The 18,477-nt window shown below is 36.4% G+C and overlaps 1 protein-coding gene across 4 annotated transcripts in view; it reads left to right on the top strand.

Annotated features, from left to right (window-relative positions):
• PHF20L1 (PHD finger protein 20 like 1) overlaps window positions 1–18,477 on the top strand; it is a 126,569-nt gene that overhangs the window by 15,049 nt on the left and 93,043 nt on the right. For all 4 annotated transcript variants that reach the window (XM_043985484.1, XM_043985472.1, XM_043985478.1 and 1 more), the window contains exons 3-4: window positions 16,679–16,850; window positions 16,998–17,082. In XM_043985484.1, the coding sequence (XP_043841419.1) occupies window positions 16,679–16,850; window positions 16,998–17,082 (257 nt within the window). The remainder of the gene's footprint in view (window positions 1–16,678; window positions 16,851–16,997; window positions 17,083–18,477) is intronic.

Below are 18,477 nucleotides of genomic sequence, written 5' to 3'. Positions count from 1 at the left end.
TTTGAATGGTCACTGAATTGATGGTGAAACAATAGCTACTCTCCTTTCTCCACTAGTGTATATATGTTGTCTTTGATTCGAAAAGGCTTTGTAGGGGACAGCTAGGTGGCGCAGTGTATAAAGCTGTAACGATTGGAATGACGCCACCTGCTGGAGACTTACTGTAGAAGAGTTTTGCCCTTGAAGTGAAGGTCTTCGGGGGCAAGACCAGGAGTCTTTTCTTTCGCTTCAGGAAGTGACGCTTGCTTGTGGGAGGAAGAAGCGGGGAGCCTGGTCCTCTGACTGGGTCTTTTTCTGGGGACGCTGGTGGAGAAGGGAGCGAGAAATGTAGGCCTTTCTCTCTCTCTTTACCAAATTCTTATTCTCTTTAATAAATGCTTAAAAGTCTAACTCTTGCTAAAGCTTATAATTTATTGGTGACCACTCATTAGATTTTAGACAGTTTAGCTAGAATTTTAGCCTTAACAAAGCACTGGCCCTGGATTCAAATCCGGCCTCAGACACTTGACATTTACTAGCTGTGTGACCCTGGGCAAGTCACTTAGCCCTCATTGCCCTGCAAAAAAACCAAACCAAACCAAAAAAAAAAAAAAAAAGGCCTTGCATTACTCAGTGCATCATTCTTGTTTTAGGGAACCAGAAAATCTCTGCAGAGAAGATGATAGTCAGGCCACCCTAAGGGGTAATCTTGATATGGTTCTAGAATTGAACCTTTATCCCAGGAATCTTGGCCATTTGGAATCTGTAACGAATTGGGATCTGCAGCACAGTGTGCAGGAATAAAAGAAGAAATGGGATTCCATTTGCGAAATCCATATTAGGTTTATTATAAGACTGTCTTAATCAGTGTGGCAATGCAGTTTCTCATTTTTTACCTTTTTCTGAATTTTTTTGGTTGTTAATTGTGACAAGGCTCTCATTTCTTTGATGTCACTGCTCCCTTCACAGATGCAGATCTTTATAACTGAATATTCTCCTGAGTTGGTTTGGCTGAAAGATTTGTTACCCTCTAGCAAAACTTAAGACCCTTTCAAGACTTTTGTTCCACCATCAGCTTATTGACCATTCAAAGTTTAAGGACTTGAAGATGGACTCTGGTCAAGATTGTAAGCTATTTCAGCTTTGTATGACCTTTTAGAGTTCAGCACTCATTTGAGAGCCTGTTAGGAACCAAGGTCACTTCTATGCCATGATGTGCCAGAATAAGATTTTAGATGATCATATTATACAAGAAAGAACTTGATTTCTCAGTGGGGAACCATACTAACAAAATATTCTCTCTTCTTGTAGGCAACTACACTAAAAGGAGTCCTTCATTTTATTTTGGATAAATAGACAAAATTTACATTTTTGCAGAACAGTAGTATGGTTTTTTGGCTACAAGAAGAGTATGTTGTATTTTATTTTATATTATATTTTATTGTAATAAGTAGAAAGCATTTAAGAGACTGTACTTGAAAAATTTGTTAGACTGATAGTTTCTATGGCCATTGGAGGTGATTTTTCAAATTCCATCATTTTATGGATGAAGAAATTGAAACTCACAGAAGGTTAAATGTTTTCTCTAGTAATGACTACCTTATGACTTAGCCAAGGCTAAAATCCAGTTAATAAACTAGTATTTATTAATATATATTTTTTAAAATTTCCTTTCTTTCTTTCTTTCTTTCTTTCTTTCTTTCTTTCTTTCTTTCTTTCTTTCTTTCTTTCTTTCTTTCTTTCTTTTTCTTTCTTTTTGGGTGAGGCAATTGGGGTTAAGTGACTTGCCCAGGGTCACATAGCTAGTAAGTATCAAGTGTCTGAGGCTGGAGTTGAACTCAGGTCCTCCTGAATCTAGGGCCAGTGCTTTATCCACTGCACCACCTAGCTGCCCCCAGTATATATTAATATTAAGTGTCCTCTATGTGCTAAGTACTTGGGATAAAAAGTAAGTCAAAGAGCAGTCCCTGTTCTCAAGGAACTCTCAATCTAATGGGGAGATAACATGCAAACAATTATGTACAAACAACACATGTACAAGAAAATATGGGGCTAGTTTCAGTGGGAAGGTACTAATATTAAGGGGAACTGGGTAAAGCTTCTTGTAGAATGTGGAATTTTAGTTGAGACTTGAAGGAAACCAGGGAAGCTGAGAGGCAGAGATGTAAAGGAGGGAGAACATTCCAGGCATAATGGACAGCCAGTGAAATGGAGTATTATGTACAAGAAATAACAAGGAGACCAGTGTCACTAGATTTGAGAATATGTTAGTAGGGATTAGGTATAAGAAGACTGGAAAAGTAGGAAGAGGGTAGGTAATAAATAGCTTTAAAATCCAAAGAAAGGATTTTATATTTGATCCAGGAAGTAATAGGGAAGAATTGAAGTTTATTGAATAGTGGAAGGGATGATTTGGTCGGAACAACTTTAGGAAGATCAGTTTGATTACTGAGTGGGGGATGGATTGCAGTGGGGAGGAACTTGAGGCAAGGACACTAACTAGTGGGCTATTATAGCAGGGCCTGCACCAAGGCAGTTGCAGTCAGAGAATAGAAGGTACATACATAGGAGAGGTATTACAAAGTTATAAATGACAGAACTTAGCAACTTATTGAATATGAGAAGTGACAGTAAGGAATTGAGGATGACTCCTAGGTTTTGAGGCTGAGTGTCTGGGGGGATACTAATAACCTTGACAGTAATAGGGAAGTTAGGAAGAAGGGAAGATTTGGAGGGAAATGTAATGGCTTCAGATTTAGACATGTTGAGTTTAAGATATCCTTGGGACATCCAGTTTGGGGTGTCCTCTAGGGAGCTGGAAATGCAAGACTGGACTTTGGGGAAAAAGTTAGAGTTGCAAAATTATCTGAGAGTCATCTACACACAAATGATAATTGAATCCAAACTGATAAGATCATCAAAGAAAGAGTATAGAAGGAGAAGAGAGCCCAGGACAGAATCTGGAGGAAGTCCACATTTAGTGGGAGTAACATGGATAAAGATCCAGTAATAAAGGTGACAGAGAATGAGCTGTCTGACAGGTAGGAGAACCAGGAAAGAGAAGTGCCATGAAAACCTACAGAGACCAAAGTGTCAAGGAGGAGGAGATGATAGTGTCAAAGACTGCAGAGAGATAGAAGGATGAGGATAGAGAAAAGGCAGTTAAGAGATCATTAGTAACGAGAGCAGTTTTAGTTGAATGATAAGGTAAGAAGCCAGACAGAAAAGTTAAGAGCATGAGAGGGAACATTGTGAAGATAAAGATTACTGATGCCTTCTCAAGGAGTTTAGCCACAAAAGGGAGGAGATATGGGCTGTTGGCTAGGAGAGATAGGAGTATCAAATGAAGGATTTTTTTAGTATGGAGGGGGGAACACATGGGCATATTTTAGGTAGTAGGGGTGATAGAAGAGGTAATCTGTTGGAGAAAACAATGGAATGGAATTAATTGTGCAGGTATAGGGGGTTTGCCTTTGCAAAGAAATGGGCCACTTCTCCATGTGAAAGTGATGTGAAATGAGGCAAGGTTCTCAGCTAAGAGGATGAGGGGAAGAAGAGCTTTGGGAGGTTTCAGTAGGGATAGGAAGGGTTAGAAGAATCCTAGTAGTGAGTGGTATAGTGAATTAATAGGGTACTTGTAAAAGGGTTGCCCTGCTCCAGTGAGGGTTCAGTTGAGATTATGTAACATAAATTTGTCATGGATCCAGTAAGTTTGGTTTTGTGACTTCCTTCAGTTTTATTCACCTGCACATGAGTGGGACTGAAGGCAGTAGATGGTGGAAGTAATCTAAAGCTGGGATTTGGAGGGGCAAGATCTTTAGTCGGAAAAGGGGACAAGGGACTAGAGAGAGGAGGATAGTATAGAGTTGAGTTGGCTCACCAAGGGAGGGTTGATGACTTGGGAAAGAACTGAGGGGTGGAGGGATTAGAGGATGCAAGGAGGACAGAGAATATGATTGGAGTTGCAAGGTAGTGGGGTGGATATAATGACAACATTATGATCAGATAAAGGAATTTTAGAATTCATAAACATGAATGTGAAATAATGGTAGGTGATGGCAAGGTCAAGGATATAACAAATCCCTATATGTAACTGGTGGCATGGAAGAGGCCATGGAAAATGGATAAGTTGAGTTTTGAGGTTAGGGTGTTTGAAGAAGTATATGTGTGTTGAAGTCCCCTTGTGTGAGCACAGAAGCTGGGGAGGAGAGAAAGATGATGAGCCAGTTACTGAACTCATAGGAAGGAAACAGAATACTAGGATCTTGAATGGGTGACAAATAGGGACTGAATGAACCTCAAAAGAGTAGTTATTGAGTGATAGGGAGTAGGAGTAGGAGAGCCTGGAAGTGGCAAAGGGAGAGCGAGGCATATTCTGACTTCCTGCCACAACTAGTCAGTTGATGGCACCTGCGAAAGTACAACTGGTACTCAGAAGGGTAGTCAGGGAGGTTGTGTCATCAGGAGAGACTCAAGTCTCTGAGTGCAAGAAGATGAAGAGAACAATAAAGGAACAGGTTTAAATGCAAGCTAGTTTGTTATCCAGTGGAATTATTGAGCAAGTGGGTGGTGTGGGAGAGTTGGGTTGAGTGGGGATGGGAATAAAGGAATGGTGATTAGAGATTGGAGTTTGAACAATGGCAGGGGGGGGAGGAGGAGTGCGGAATCACTGAGATTAGGTGGGTAGGTCAGGGCGAAAGTATTTTAATCAATGAAGAATGGGTTCCAGTAGGTCTCTGAGTCTGGATGTGGATTTAGAGTAAAGCTGGATTTGACTGAAAATTTAAATGGTAACATTATCAAGTTGATGGTTTTTGCTTAAATATTCTGCCTTAAGAAATACTTTAGAAGTCTGATTTGTTCTCATTTCTGGAAGCTGGGTTTAAAAAACCCATAAAACTTAATATTGGCAAAATTTGCCTTTCCAATAACTACTTTTGTTAAATAAAACCGATTGATTTGGGGATACTACAAGCTCTGACAATCATCATTTAGTTGTGGTAAATATGATTCAGCTCATGTAAAGAATATCAAATATAGGATTTAATTGTTCATTTTGGGTTTCTGAAGATTGCAGTATTTTTTTTAATGACAGTCAACATGCTAGATTTCATGCTTTTTGAAAAAATAAAAGATTGAAAGACTGATAACATTAGCATTCATTCCTTCATTTTCTGTAATTGTGCTTTCAATGTATTATCCTATCCCCCCTAATTACTTTGTAATTTAAATATCTTTTTTCATATTTAGACACTTTATAGGTATCTGATACCTTGATATTTTGGAAAACATTAAAGATACACCAAAAAGAAGAGAGATTTCGCCCATGCTTCTTGTTTATTTTCTTGAATGGGGTATTTATTGAATTTCTTAACTTCTTCCATATTCTTTATGTAAAGAAAAGCATAGCCTTTGCTAGAATTTTATTATTGTTAGAAATATGATTGAATCCAGCTTTACATTAAGAAAATAAATTTTTTCCCCCCATGATATGCTTAGTTGTCCAGAAAATTTGAGTGGCCATAGTATTGGTAGTGCTGTAATATTATAGGGACTTAAAAAAATTAAGATAAAGTTGTTATTTTTTGACAAATTTGTAGCATAATATAGGAGAGAAGTGATCAGTTTCGTAACTATTCTGCCATCATATCTCCACCTGCATATTTCTCATTCTCAACAAATGGCCTACCTTCATTAAGAGAGTGGTTCTTTGATATGACCCTCTCCTCACTCTCAACTTCCTTTCTTTTAATCTAGCAGTGCCCTCACTTATATTCTCCTTCCCGCCAGTGTTAGAGGATGAGTTGTGCCTCATTTTCATGCACACCATCTTTTTTGGTCTTTTGATCTTTTCCATGACTTTGCACCATCAGTCTTTACCTTTGTCATGCATCATAAGTCTTATTCTATTCTACTTCTAGCTTCTTCCCATTAGCCTATGTTTAAGGTTCCTATATCCTTCAAAATAAAACATGGCCTTCAGTTTTCTTTGTTATCCCCTTTTGTTTTCCTTATCTTTCTCTTTCCCCCTGTTTACTCTGTGACTTTGAGAAAAGTAAGTGTACATATGATGACTCTACCATCACATTCATTTTTTTTTTTTTTTGGTGGGGCAACGGGGGTTAAGTGACTTGCCCAGGATCACACAGCTAATAAGTGTCAAGTGTCTGAGGCCAGATTTGAACTCAGGTACTCCTGAATCCAGGGCTGGTGCTTTATCCACTGCGCCACCTAGCTGCCCCCCTACCATCACATTCTTAAACCTACTTTCCCCTTTCAATCTGGCTTCTTTCCCTAATGACCTTTTTTTTTTTGGTGAGGCAGTTGGGGTTAAGTGACTTGCCCAGGGTCACACAGCTAGTAAGTGTTAAGTGTCTGAGGCCGGATTTGTACTCAGGTCCTCCTAAATCCAGGGCCCAGGGCCGGTGCTCTATCCACTGCACCACCTAGCTGCCCCTCCCTAATGACCTCTTATAAATCAAATTACCTTTTTTATTAACCACATCTTTATTTGATACTGTTGATAAATTCCTAATTCTGACATGTTATCTTGGTTTCTGTAAAATCGCAGTCTCATGGTTCTCTTCCTAACTTTCTCATTTCTCTTTATTGTCTTCCCATCTCCCTGTCCTTTAAAGCATGGGGGTTCTCTGACCTTCTGTGCCTTGGCCCTTGGTAGTTTTATCTACTTTCATTTCTTGACTTATCACCTCCATTAAAAATCATGAATCTGTATCTCTGTTCTTGTCTCTTTAAAAAAAAAAATTTATTTTATTTTAAACTTAAGAAATAAAACAAGTGTTTCTATACATAGTAAAATAGAAGAAAGATGACTGTACATGAAACTACAAATCTGTTATGTACGACTTGCTTTTCCTTTTAAATATATAATAGTTATCAACCCTTTTTTGTTTTGTTTTTGTGGGACAATGAGGGTTAAGTGACTTGCCCAGGGTCACACAGCTAGTAAGTGTCAACTGTCTGAGGCTAGATTTGAACTCAGGTCCTCCTGAATCCAGGGCCGGTGTTTTATCCACTGTTATTAACCCTTTCACAAAGTTCTAGTCCTGCATTTTCCACTGGCTCCCTGGATATTTGGCCAGCACCTCAGATTCAACATATCTAAACTTGAGCTCTCCTGAATGTTTCCATAAAATCTCCTAATTTTATTTCTTTTGATGATATAACCCTTCCAGTTACCCAGACTTACAACCAGTCATCTTGAATGCTCCCCTTTCTCCTCTTCCTTCAGTTGCCAAGCCTTCTTGATTCTTCCTTAATAGTCTCTCTCATATCAATGCCCTACTCCCTATATAAACAGTAACTATTCTGAATCTTCATTTCCCTTGGATTTAGCTCTCTTTTCTGTGCAGGTGATTTGCAATCTATATATTTGATCCTCATCTCTTGAGCTCTAGTACTTCATCTTCAACTGTAAGCTTTGCATCTCCCTCAGAATGTTCCATAAGCACCTCAAATTTACCATATTTAAAACTGAACTTATGCTCTTACTCTATACCCTTAGCTCCTGGTGACTTTCTTATTTCTGCCAAGGGTACTGCCATTTTTCCGGCACCCAAGTGTTAAACCAGGGAGTCATCCTCATTTCTAAACTCTTATCCTCCCATGTCTATATCCAGTTAGTTGCCAAATCTTGTCACTTTTCTGTTTCCCTTTTCTCCAGTCACTTGCAGTCACCACAGTTCAGCCCTTCATCACTTTTCATAGACTATTGTGATGTTTAAAATCTAATGTGTGTCCTTACCTGCCCCCCCCTCCCAGTTTTATTTGGGGGGGGAACTAGCTAAGAGTACCTGATTCTCACACTATGCAGGAATCATTTAATTGGAGCTCTGTTTCCTCACTAGCCCATCATCCATACAGTTGTAAAGTTGATATTCATAAAGCATAGGTATGGCTATATCATACTCTTGGCTTAAGAAACTTTAGTGTTTGCTCCAGTAATAAAATACAAACATTTGGTTAGTATTTAAAGCCACTCACAGCCTGACTCCAGCTCATCTTTCCAGGCTGGCTTTACATTACTTCCTCCCATGTACTCTCTGTTTAGCCAAATTAGAGTACTTGCTGTTCCCTGTGTACATGACATTTTATCGCCCATCCTCCTTGCCTTTGACAGGCTTTCTGGAATCCTTCCCACCTTGGAGTTTTTGGTTTTCTATTTACTTGTCTATGTTTTGTATCCTACCTCCTCTTCTGACTAGAATATAAAGTCCTGAAAGGCAGGGAATCTCATTTCTTTGTATCCCTAATGTCCACTGTAGTGTCTATTATATAAGGCATTTAGTAAGTTCTTGTCAAATGTAATTTAATTCTGGCTCTCACCTCACTTAAACATGTTAGAGTAGTCTCCTAAACTGGTTGTGTTGCCTTCAGTGTTCCCTTTTCAATTTATCCTTCACCCTGAAGCTGGAGTAATCTTCCTAATGTGCTACTCTGTCCTTGTCGTTTTCTACTCAGAGTTTTCTCATTGCCACATAAATTATGAAATCCTAATAGGGTCATTCAGGGCATTCATAGCCAGGCTCATGTTTACCTTTATATTATTGTATACTACTCTCTTTGATTTTCTTGGTGTTTTAGCCAATGTGAACTACCTTCTGTCACTCAGTCTATGATAGCCATCTCCCATCTTTGTGCCTTTGCATTCCTAGAACCATTTCCTTTCTTTTTCCTTGTTCCCAAAGCAGTTTGGTTAGTGGCTAGGGTACTGTAATTGAAGTTAGGAGGATCTGAGTTTAAATCCTTCCTCAGACTCTTACTAAGCTATGTGACCTCTGAAAAGTCATTTAACCTTTTTGTGTCTCAGTTTCCTTAGCTGCAAAATGAGGGAGTTGTTGGGCTCATTCTTCCCCCAAATTTTTTGTGTCTCAAAATATGATCATATGATCTTTAACCGTTTGAAGCGCCACCCTTCCTTCAAAGCCTTACTTAGGTGCTGACTGCTCTCTGAACACTTCCTGAACCATAACACCCTCCCCTGGAGTGAAATTTCTCTCTCCCTCATCTTCCTCATAACACTTTACTTAGGTCTCCTTTTTTCACATATATTCTTCCTTGTATTATTACTTGAATACTGTTATTATTTTAGTGTAAATTATTGACAACAAAGGCTGAATATATTTTGTCTAGTTTTATATAATGACTACCTACATTTAGGGCTTTGCAGGTTGTAGTTTCTTAAATGTTGTGTTCTATGGAATTCAGTTCAACAGAGTTTAGTGTTACTTAGCAGATAGCATTTTCTGATGCATTATAATGACAGGGAATTCTTGAAGGCCTTGTTAGAGGAGGTCAGGCTCTCCTAGGTCCTAAGGAAACAAAGTGCTGTATTGTAAAGAGCATAACATTCAAAGGAAGAAGATCTGACTAGGACCTCAAAGTCTAGCTCTCCTAATTCCTGGCTATGAGACTTTGGGCAAGTTAGTTTTTCTGTGCCTCAGTTTCCTCATCTGGAAGAGGATAATATTTTCAATACTTACCTCACAGTACTGTGGGGAAATTATGTTGTAAACTTAAAGATCATGATAGTTTCTTGTCTTACTATAATAATCATAATAAGAAAGAATTTGAGTACATTCCCGGTAACAGTTTATTAGCGATTCAACAAACATTTAAGTATGTATTTTGCTTAACACACTGTACTGAGTACTGGAGATAGAAAGATAAGGGACATTAACTGACAAGCTGTGATCCCAGGATCAGCCTAGCTAAGGTCATAAAAGCTCTTCACGGGTGGGTTGGCCACCATATTTTTTTGTTTGTTTGTTTGTTTTGTTTTGTTTGTTTTGTTTTGTTTTTTTTTTTGCAGGGCAATGGGGGTTAAATGACTTGCTCAGGGTCACACAGCTAGTAAGTGTCAAGTGTCTGAGGCCGGATTTGAACTCAGGTACTCCCGAGTCCAGGCCCAGTGCTTTATCCACTGCGCCACCTAGCTGCCCCCATATTTTTTTTTTAACAACTCCATCAAGTTTCAACTCCACTGAAATGTGGAAGAGGTTGCCATTTGTATTTGTAGAAAGAATACCTATACTTGGGGAATGAGGTATCCTTGAAACATCTTAATTATTAAAGATTTAGGGTTAAGGAGGCTAGAGAATAGGAAAGATTGTTAGGGTTGAGTGTTACAGGTAAGTGACTAGAATCCTATGGAATTAACCTAGAAAGGCTTTAAAAGGTCGATGAATCTTGAACAAAATGTTAGATGTGAAAGAAATTTGGATTAGTAGAAATGATAGAAAGTTTTCAAAATAGATAAAAAAATAAAATGCAAAATCTGAGAAAGAAGTTGCCAGGTTGAACAGAAAACATGAATTAAGGTGTGGTAAGATATAAGATAGAGTTGTTGGGTAGGAGAAGAGGAAAGTATATCAATTGTTTAAACTCCTTAAATTCTGTGATGATAGATTTTAAATTTTATTTGGAAGACATTGAGAGTTACTGCAGGATCCTTGAAAGGAAAGTCACATGATTAATTTCTGATTGAAAAGACTGGCATCTGACTAGGGCTGTGACTGGGGTTGAATGTGAGGAAAGAAATTGAGAAACACTTAAGAGGGAAGAATTTGCAAGATTTGGTGATGGAAAATTTGTAATTCATAGGACATGTTTGAAATCTTGTTGAATCTTAATAGTTATTTTATATTTAACACATAAAATTTAAACGTTATGTTCTTAAAAAAATTATTTTTTTAAACATTGCCTTATTTCTCCTTTGTATTCCTTTCTTCGCCCCTTCCAAAGAGCCATCCCATATGTTAAGGGAGTTCCCATATGATAAATATATATATTTTTAAAAGGACAAGGAGGGAGGAGAGGAAGAAATATCAGCAAAACCAATCACCTTGAAAAAATATGTTAATACTTTATATGAACTGATCCACACCAGTTGACCACCCACTCCACCCCAATCTCAGAAAAGGAGGTATTTTCTCATATCTCTTCTTTGGGGCCAATTTTACAAATGTCATGGTATAGTAAAAGAACCAGAATAAGAGTCAAAAGGTCTCACTTATAGACCTGGCCCAATCACTTAGTAGTTGTGTGATCTTGGGCAGTTCATTTAATTTGAGGATTGGACTATATCCTCTGAGGTCCTTCCCTGCTTTTAAATTTTTTATTCTTTTATCTCTATAGTATTTAAAATATTAATGGGCAGTTTCAGATTATTATCTGAATGTTATTTTATTCATTTTTCAGAATTAACAATCTTTTTGGGATGGCCCAAATATAACAATAATGCTGCTTTTAGTGTGTATTTGCTATTATTATCTGGATTACCTTTAACTTAAATTTTTCAGAAATTGTGATATTCCATTTCTTGTAGCCATGTAGTATCATCAGAAGAATATTGTTAAAAAGATGGGTTTTCTCCTTAGGGTAAAGCTTGATATTGTGAAATATATGATTTCCTAAAAGCAATCCAGCTCATTTTCCTCCTGATCAATTTTAAGCTCAGCTCATTGTCTATGTTTAGCATCTGCCCAAAAGATATGTATTCATAAATGGACTCTGGGTTATTCATCCCACTGTTTTTGCCTGGACAATAAGTTTTTTTCATCCACTTGGTTTTTCCTGTGTAGTTAGTTAGGCTGAACGTTTGAAGCATTATTTATCTCATGTAGGAAACTCTGCCTTGTTCAGGGATTGAATAATCAACACAATTTGCAAACAATTTCTGGTGAATCTCACCATCTATAGGGAACCTTTCATCCAATTTATTTTAAAAATTAGTGACACAGCCAATGCCAGTCTCTCTTTATAGCACCTAATGATCTGGTTCCTAATTTATTACTTTTTTCTTAGCACAGGTTATCAGATTTTTTATTGTTTTTTTAGAAATTTTTGGAATATAGCTCTCAAATGGGGAGATAATCCTTTATATGAATGAATTGTATACATGATAAATGTTTTAGGAATTCAGAGAAGGAAGCTATCTGTTTTCATGACTCCTTATCTCTGTATGACTGTGTTAACCATCTTGAAACTTTTTGCAAGATTCTATTTTTACTGAAGTGACTTTTGTATAGTTTGGGCCCATTAACTTTAAAGACCCTAAGAAGTATACCTTTGAGAGGTATCAGGTATAGTTGAAAGAGTTCTGGGATTGGCCTTAAGAAGACTGTGGTTTTCAAATCCTCTCCCTGATACTTACAAGCTGTATGTACGTTGTCTTGTCACATAACTTCTTCCAACCTCAATTTTCTACTTTAAACATGCTCTGAAATGACAATTATTGTTATATACTTAGAAGTTCTCCATTTCTACAAAGGAAATTTTACAGTTTTGTATGTGAGGAAAATATAAAACTAATATAAACAGTATTTATGTATTATAACCTCTTTTGTTACATCTTCTAAATTGGTAGAAAGAACCCATTTGCTCTAAAGTATTATTATAAAAGTATTCAACATGGAGTGCCATTGTTAGTGCTAAAAGTGCAAAAAGAAGCAAGATAAACATGAAAAACTGCCACTTCCTTTTCTATGGTCACAGGAGTTGATAGTACCCAAAACAACCTTTGCATTAAGAGGAGTCGCTCTGGGGTGCTGGGTAGGTTTTTACACTTAGTAGATGATAAAGGAGTCTTTTGTGAAACATTTGTTTTGGGGACATAAACCATGTAGCTTTCCCTGTCCTTCACATATTCTCTACCCATGTATCATTTAGGGATGTTAATGCCAATGTTAAACAGATTCTTCTCTAAAATTTACCTTTTCCTCATGCAGGGCCCTATTTTATACAGTCTTTATTCTCTAGGCCTGTCTCTCCCCATACTATTTCCCAGGTAATTGAGGGAACTATGGAACTTAAACTAATCAACAATAAGTACCCAAGTAATTCTTATTAGGCAAGAATAAATCCATTTTTCCTTCTACTAATATATCTTGTATTTTTAAAAAGAAAATCTTATACTGTAGTCACATATAGTTAAAGCAGGTAATATAAGTAATTCCTTCCAGACACCATTTTAGTGGAGAAGCATAACTTTATAGAAGGGGACTTGTGAATGCTACTATTCTACAAAACTTTTTCCCTTTGAGAATTTGATGAAACCAAGATGGTTGCCTGAACAGGAGACAAGCTGCCCAGCTTCCATATGCCTACATTAGCAAAAACCTAACATTTGTATCATACTGAATAATAGATCAAGAAATCCATTGAGAAACTATAGTAAATGATGTATTCCACCCCAGAACTGCATAAAGTCAGCCAGAAGCTTGTAGGCAGTAGGAAAGAGGTCATCCAGAAAAACCAGTGCCAACCATGCAAATAAGCCTAACCTCTCAGCACTACTAGAGATGTATAGAGACACATGAATCCTACAAGGTTCTCTCTCTCAGAGCAGCAGAAGCAAAAGGTCCCATGAGAAAGACCTAATTAGGTTGGAAAGCACCAAGGTGGTCAGCAGTCCCTAAGATGAACACCTTAGAAGGCTCAAGGATGGCAGTGATAACAAAGGTGAGGTAGCACTCAATCTTTGACACCCCAGTACCAAAGTCTCTGAAGTCCCTTCCTGGGCCCTGAAGATCTAGTGCTCTGAATCTGAAAGATCCAGGGGAGGCGGGGCTTAATCCCAGAAATTGAAGGTAAGCACAAAAACTTAGGATATTCAGGGTTATATTAAAAAAAAAAGGTTGACCATCTTCACTCAAACAAAAAGCAGGCCCTGACACAAAATACTAACCTAAGAATTTAAGCTGAAAAGATGAGTAAGTTAAAGAAAACACTAACTAGGATGAAAAATTACTGCAGATCTAGAGATCTTCCAAAAAACAAGCAATGAGTAACTTTGTAATAATGGCAAGCAGTGACTCAGAGGGGAAAAAATGGATTTCTCACAAGGACTGCATGAATAACTAGATGATATGAAGCAAGAGATGAAAAATTAAGAGCCTTAAAGGAAAGACTTAGGAAGAAAATGAGCAATTATCTTAGAAGTGATAAGCCTTATCTAAGAATCATACTCCCTGTAAACCAGAATATACAAAACCAATGACTCCATGACTTAGTGAAATATATTTTAAGTCAAAAGATTTAAGAAATAGAAGAAAATCTAAGATATGTAATATTAAAAAAAAATCTGGGAAATAGGCCAATCAAAGATAAGTTAGGAATTAACTAGACTCCTTGAAATCCATGGTTAAAAAAGAAAAAGCCTAGATGCTATATTTCAAAAAATCATAAAGCTGTACAAATCTATTAGAAATAGGGTAAAGTAAAGATAGAAAGAATCCATTGGTCACCCCCTGAAAGAAACCTCAAAAGGAAAAGTACCAAGAATGTCATAATCAAAATGCAAAACTCAAAAAATATAAAATAAAAAAATCCTGCAAGTTTCAGAAAGAAGCAATTCAACTAATAAGGGGACTACAGTCATCATATAAGACCTGGCTGTTTTTACTGTAATGAAGGGAGATCTTGGAAAACAATATTGCGAAAGGGATAGGCTTACAACTAAGAATAATTTTCCCAAAGCTGATACTCAGGAAGTACCATAAAGAGAGAAAATGTACCTATAACATAATAGAGGACTTAAAAGTATTTCTTATGAAAAGATTAGACCTAAGTAGAAACTCAAATACAACAGTCCAGAGAAACCTAGAAAGATAAATTTATTTGAACAACTAGGAGCTGTATGATGATGCAGTGCTAATATTCTAATTGGGATAGAAAAAACATTTTTCAGATCTTCAAAAGGTTTGAAGAAGTTAAATAAGAACAACAGAGTTCTTGCAAGTAAAGTGGTTTTATTCCAAGAGTTTTAAGAAGAGAGATAAGGGAGAGTAAAAGGAATACATTAATGTAGAATGGAAGGGGAAAGGGATAGAACTTGATTTTTCTCATAATTGGGATGTGTGAGATGAAGTGTTGGTTGTTAATTCATTCTCATAGAGGACCAATGTTGGAGTCAAGGTAGTGTGTGTCCAACTGTGGCTGATCAGATCATTATGAGCTCAGAAGTCTCTACCACATGTTGGGCACAAATTGGTCCATATAAACATTGGGAATAGAGATATCTCTAAAAATTATGAAGTATATAATAAGCATGGAGTAAAGGATAGGGAAAAGTAGGTTTCAGATGAATCTCTAATCTGAAATGTACAAAAGAAGGTTGAATACACACAGATTTTGGTGTAGAAATATCAATCTCAACAACAACAAAAAAAAGGGATGGAGTGGGGTGGTAGGTGAAGCTAAGAGGGAAGATAATACCAAAGAGGAATAGTCAACAAGTTTTTATTAAGTGCCTGGTATTTGCTAGGCTCTGTGTTACAAGCAAAACAAACTTGCTGGTTCTAAAGAAGGGACTAAATGGGGGAAGTAGGGGAAGAAAAACAAAGCCAGAAACTTATAAAGTGCCCATTATTTACAGAATGGCTAAAAAGATTACAGTATATGAATATAATGAAATATTGTTGCACCATGAGAAATGAAAAATGATAATTTTAGGGAACATTGGATAGTTACCAGCCTGATAGAAAGTGAACTCAGCATAATGACTACAACTAGGGGCAAAATTGTTCATGTAAGGACAACAAAATGAAAAACAGCTTTGAAATACTTAATGACTGTAATCAAACAATGACCAAACTATATCTCTAATTGTAAATTGCCTCAGTAACCTTTTAAAATTCAAAAACATTTTTTTTTTGCCAGCCTGGGTGATTTTTTTCTTTTCTTTTTTAAGTCTTTTTAAAGAAATGCATTTCTGTAAATCTTCCATAAAAGATTTATCCAGCTTGCTGCAAGGACATCTTTTGTTTTTTTGGTTTTAATGTATTTGCTATTTTGTGTATAATAATGTTGATCTCTTTTGACCCTTATTCTTTCAATATTATTGGCCAGCCTTCTTTTATGATCATATATCTCCTATGATTCATTTTAATCTATTTCTGGTGATACTGTTGGTGATATACTGCATGCCTCTCTCTCTTGCCTTGTGGTTCATGTGCTTTTGATTCTGTTGAAATTAAGGTAGCTTGATTCACAGCTATATACTATCACCAGGAAAAGATTTTTTAAAAACCAGCAAGATGATTCTTCATATTCAATAAAAACATCATATTTTGTTATCTGTGTGAATTTGTTTTGAAAAAATTTATGGAATGACATGGAAATGGGGTGGAACCTTCTGCTTATTCATGGTTTTAAATAAACTGCATTTCACATCATAGCTTTGAAGCATGATAGCATGTATAAGGCTGATATAGCATGATTAGACTATACAATAGTTGGCTCTCTGTTTTCTAATACTAGGATATAAAAGGGTCCATTTGAATTTGGATTTAAAGCTACCACTCCATATAGGGAAAAAAACATTCTGTATTTATCAGAAACTAGCTATAATATGAAGTCAACCTGAGCCATCTATTTGCTTTTATTGATCCTTTTAAATATTGCTTTATACCTTAATTTAAATAATCTAATAATGTGTTTAGTAAGAGAATTATATGGTGAAGAAGATATGAGTTAGTTTCTTTCAAAGTTTTTATGTGAGTAACTTGGTTTTTGGATTTTAGCATAAGGCAAAATGACTGGACATCAATACAGAGATTGTCATGCCATCTTTTTTTTTTTAATGATAAATCTTTTTAGTTGCAGTACCTTGCTTCATGACTTGAAAGAACAAATTTAAGAAATCTGGTAGTATCAAGCCTCCTTCTTGTTGTTTAAGGTATCCATCAAGAATTGAAAAAATAGACTACGAGGAGGGCAAGATGTTGGTCCATTTTGAACGATGGAGTCATCGTTATGATGAGTGGATTTACTGGGATAGCAATAGATTGCGACCCTTGGAAAGACCAGCACTAAGAAAAGAAGGACTGAAAGATGAGGAAGAATTTTTTGTAAGTAACAAATTTTGATATACACTTTCTCTTTGGTAGCTATGTAATTACAAATAAAGAATTCTATTAGATTTCACAGAAATTAGGCTTTAAAAAAAGTCGTTATTTTTTATTCAAGCTATTAATCATTAAAGTTGTCTAAAATAGGACTTTAAAGCTGGAGAAGAAGTTCTGGCACGTTGGACAGACTGTCGATATTACCCTGCCAAGATTGAAGCAATTAACAAAGAAGGTATGTATTTGGAAAGCATAAGTGATGTTTAAAGCAAGGACTACTGCCAAAAATTAGCTTCACTTCTAGTTCTAATTTAGGTGGTATCTCCATGTAGTTTCCACTTTTACTGGCACAGTACCTGCCATTGTTTCTCTTTTTGAAACCTTTATCGTTTGAACATTTTGGGGTAGAAAAATGTATCTCACTGAATGGGGGCAGCTAAGTGGCACAGTAGATAGAGCACTGGTCCTGTATTCAGGAGTACCTGAGTTCAAATACAGCCTAAGACACTTGACACTTACTAGCTGTGTGACCCCGGGCAAGTCACTTTACCCTCATTGCCCCGCAAAAAATAAATGAATGAATGAATGAATGAATGAATGAGTGAGTGAGTGATTGTAATTTCTTATGGTAGGTAATTCATCTTTTTGGTGACTTTTCTGTACTTCTTTGATAACTTTTTGGCCATTTTACAGTTGGAATAAGCATTGTTTCAGTTGAAACATTAAGCATATGTTATTTTGCAGGCTTAGGCTTTATGTTTGTAGCAGGCTATATGTTTATAAAGAAAAAAGCTGATAATGTTTTTTGGTTATTTAAGTTTTTGGGGCATGAGTCTCAAAACTCTTTTTAATCATTTGTGGCTTTTATTTATCCAGCCTGCTCTTTTCACATTTCTATAGTTGACAACGAATTGTATTTTCATTTTATTTTGGACATTTCCTGAAATGTTAAGAGAAGCGAAAAAATAGTCAGATGTTAATATGTCAGTTATTTAGTATTTTTCTCACATTAGCTCTGTCAAACAAGTTGTTCAAGAATTATCCTCACTTTACAGATGAGAAAACTGGAAGGTTCAGTGATTTTCTTCATGATCACATAGTTAATTAATGTCCAAGGCAGGGCATTTCAGCCTACCATCTTGTTTTATTGCCACCCTTTTTCTCGTATCTTAAGACTATGATACATCCTTTCATATTGTGAAAATATGAGAAATGGTTTTAAAAAATTAGAAATTAATTATTCAAAGAAAACTATGATATAAGATTAAAAAAAACACTTGTCAGTTGCTAATAATCATAAATGTATGACTATTTGATGACCTTTTAGAGAAATAATATAAAAATTCTGCCTTAAACAGAGTCACTGGAGTGGAGATGGGGAGAGAAGGGTTAGTATAAGAAAAAAATTTTAAAGGGATATAGAAAGGAAGGTGAAGTGAAAAAAAATATGTAATAGCAGCCTGACTAGGAATGTCAAAGTAATTAAACAAAGATCTTAGCCTAAGTCTTCGTTTTGTGTAATTATGATGACAGTAATTTGATCACATCTGACATGGCTGAAGGAAGGAAAAAAGTGGTATTTTTGAGGCTTCTACTTTACAGTTGAAGATTGTATCTGGCTGTAGTCTAC

The sequence above is a fragment of the Dromiciops gliroides genome, chromosome 1, assembly GCF_019393635.1.
Source record: "Dromiciops gliroides isolate mDroGli1 chromosome 1, mDroGli1.pri, whole genome shotgun sequence".
NCBI lineage: Eukaryota > Metazoa > Chordata > Mammalia > Microbiotheria > Microbiotheriidae > Dromiciops > Dromiciops gliroides.
The sequence above is the reverse complement of the archived record's forward strand: the minus strand, read 5'-3'. Positions and strand labels throughout refer to the sequence as shown.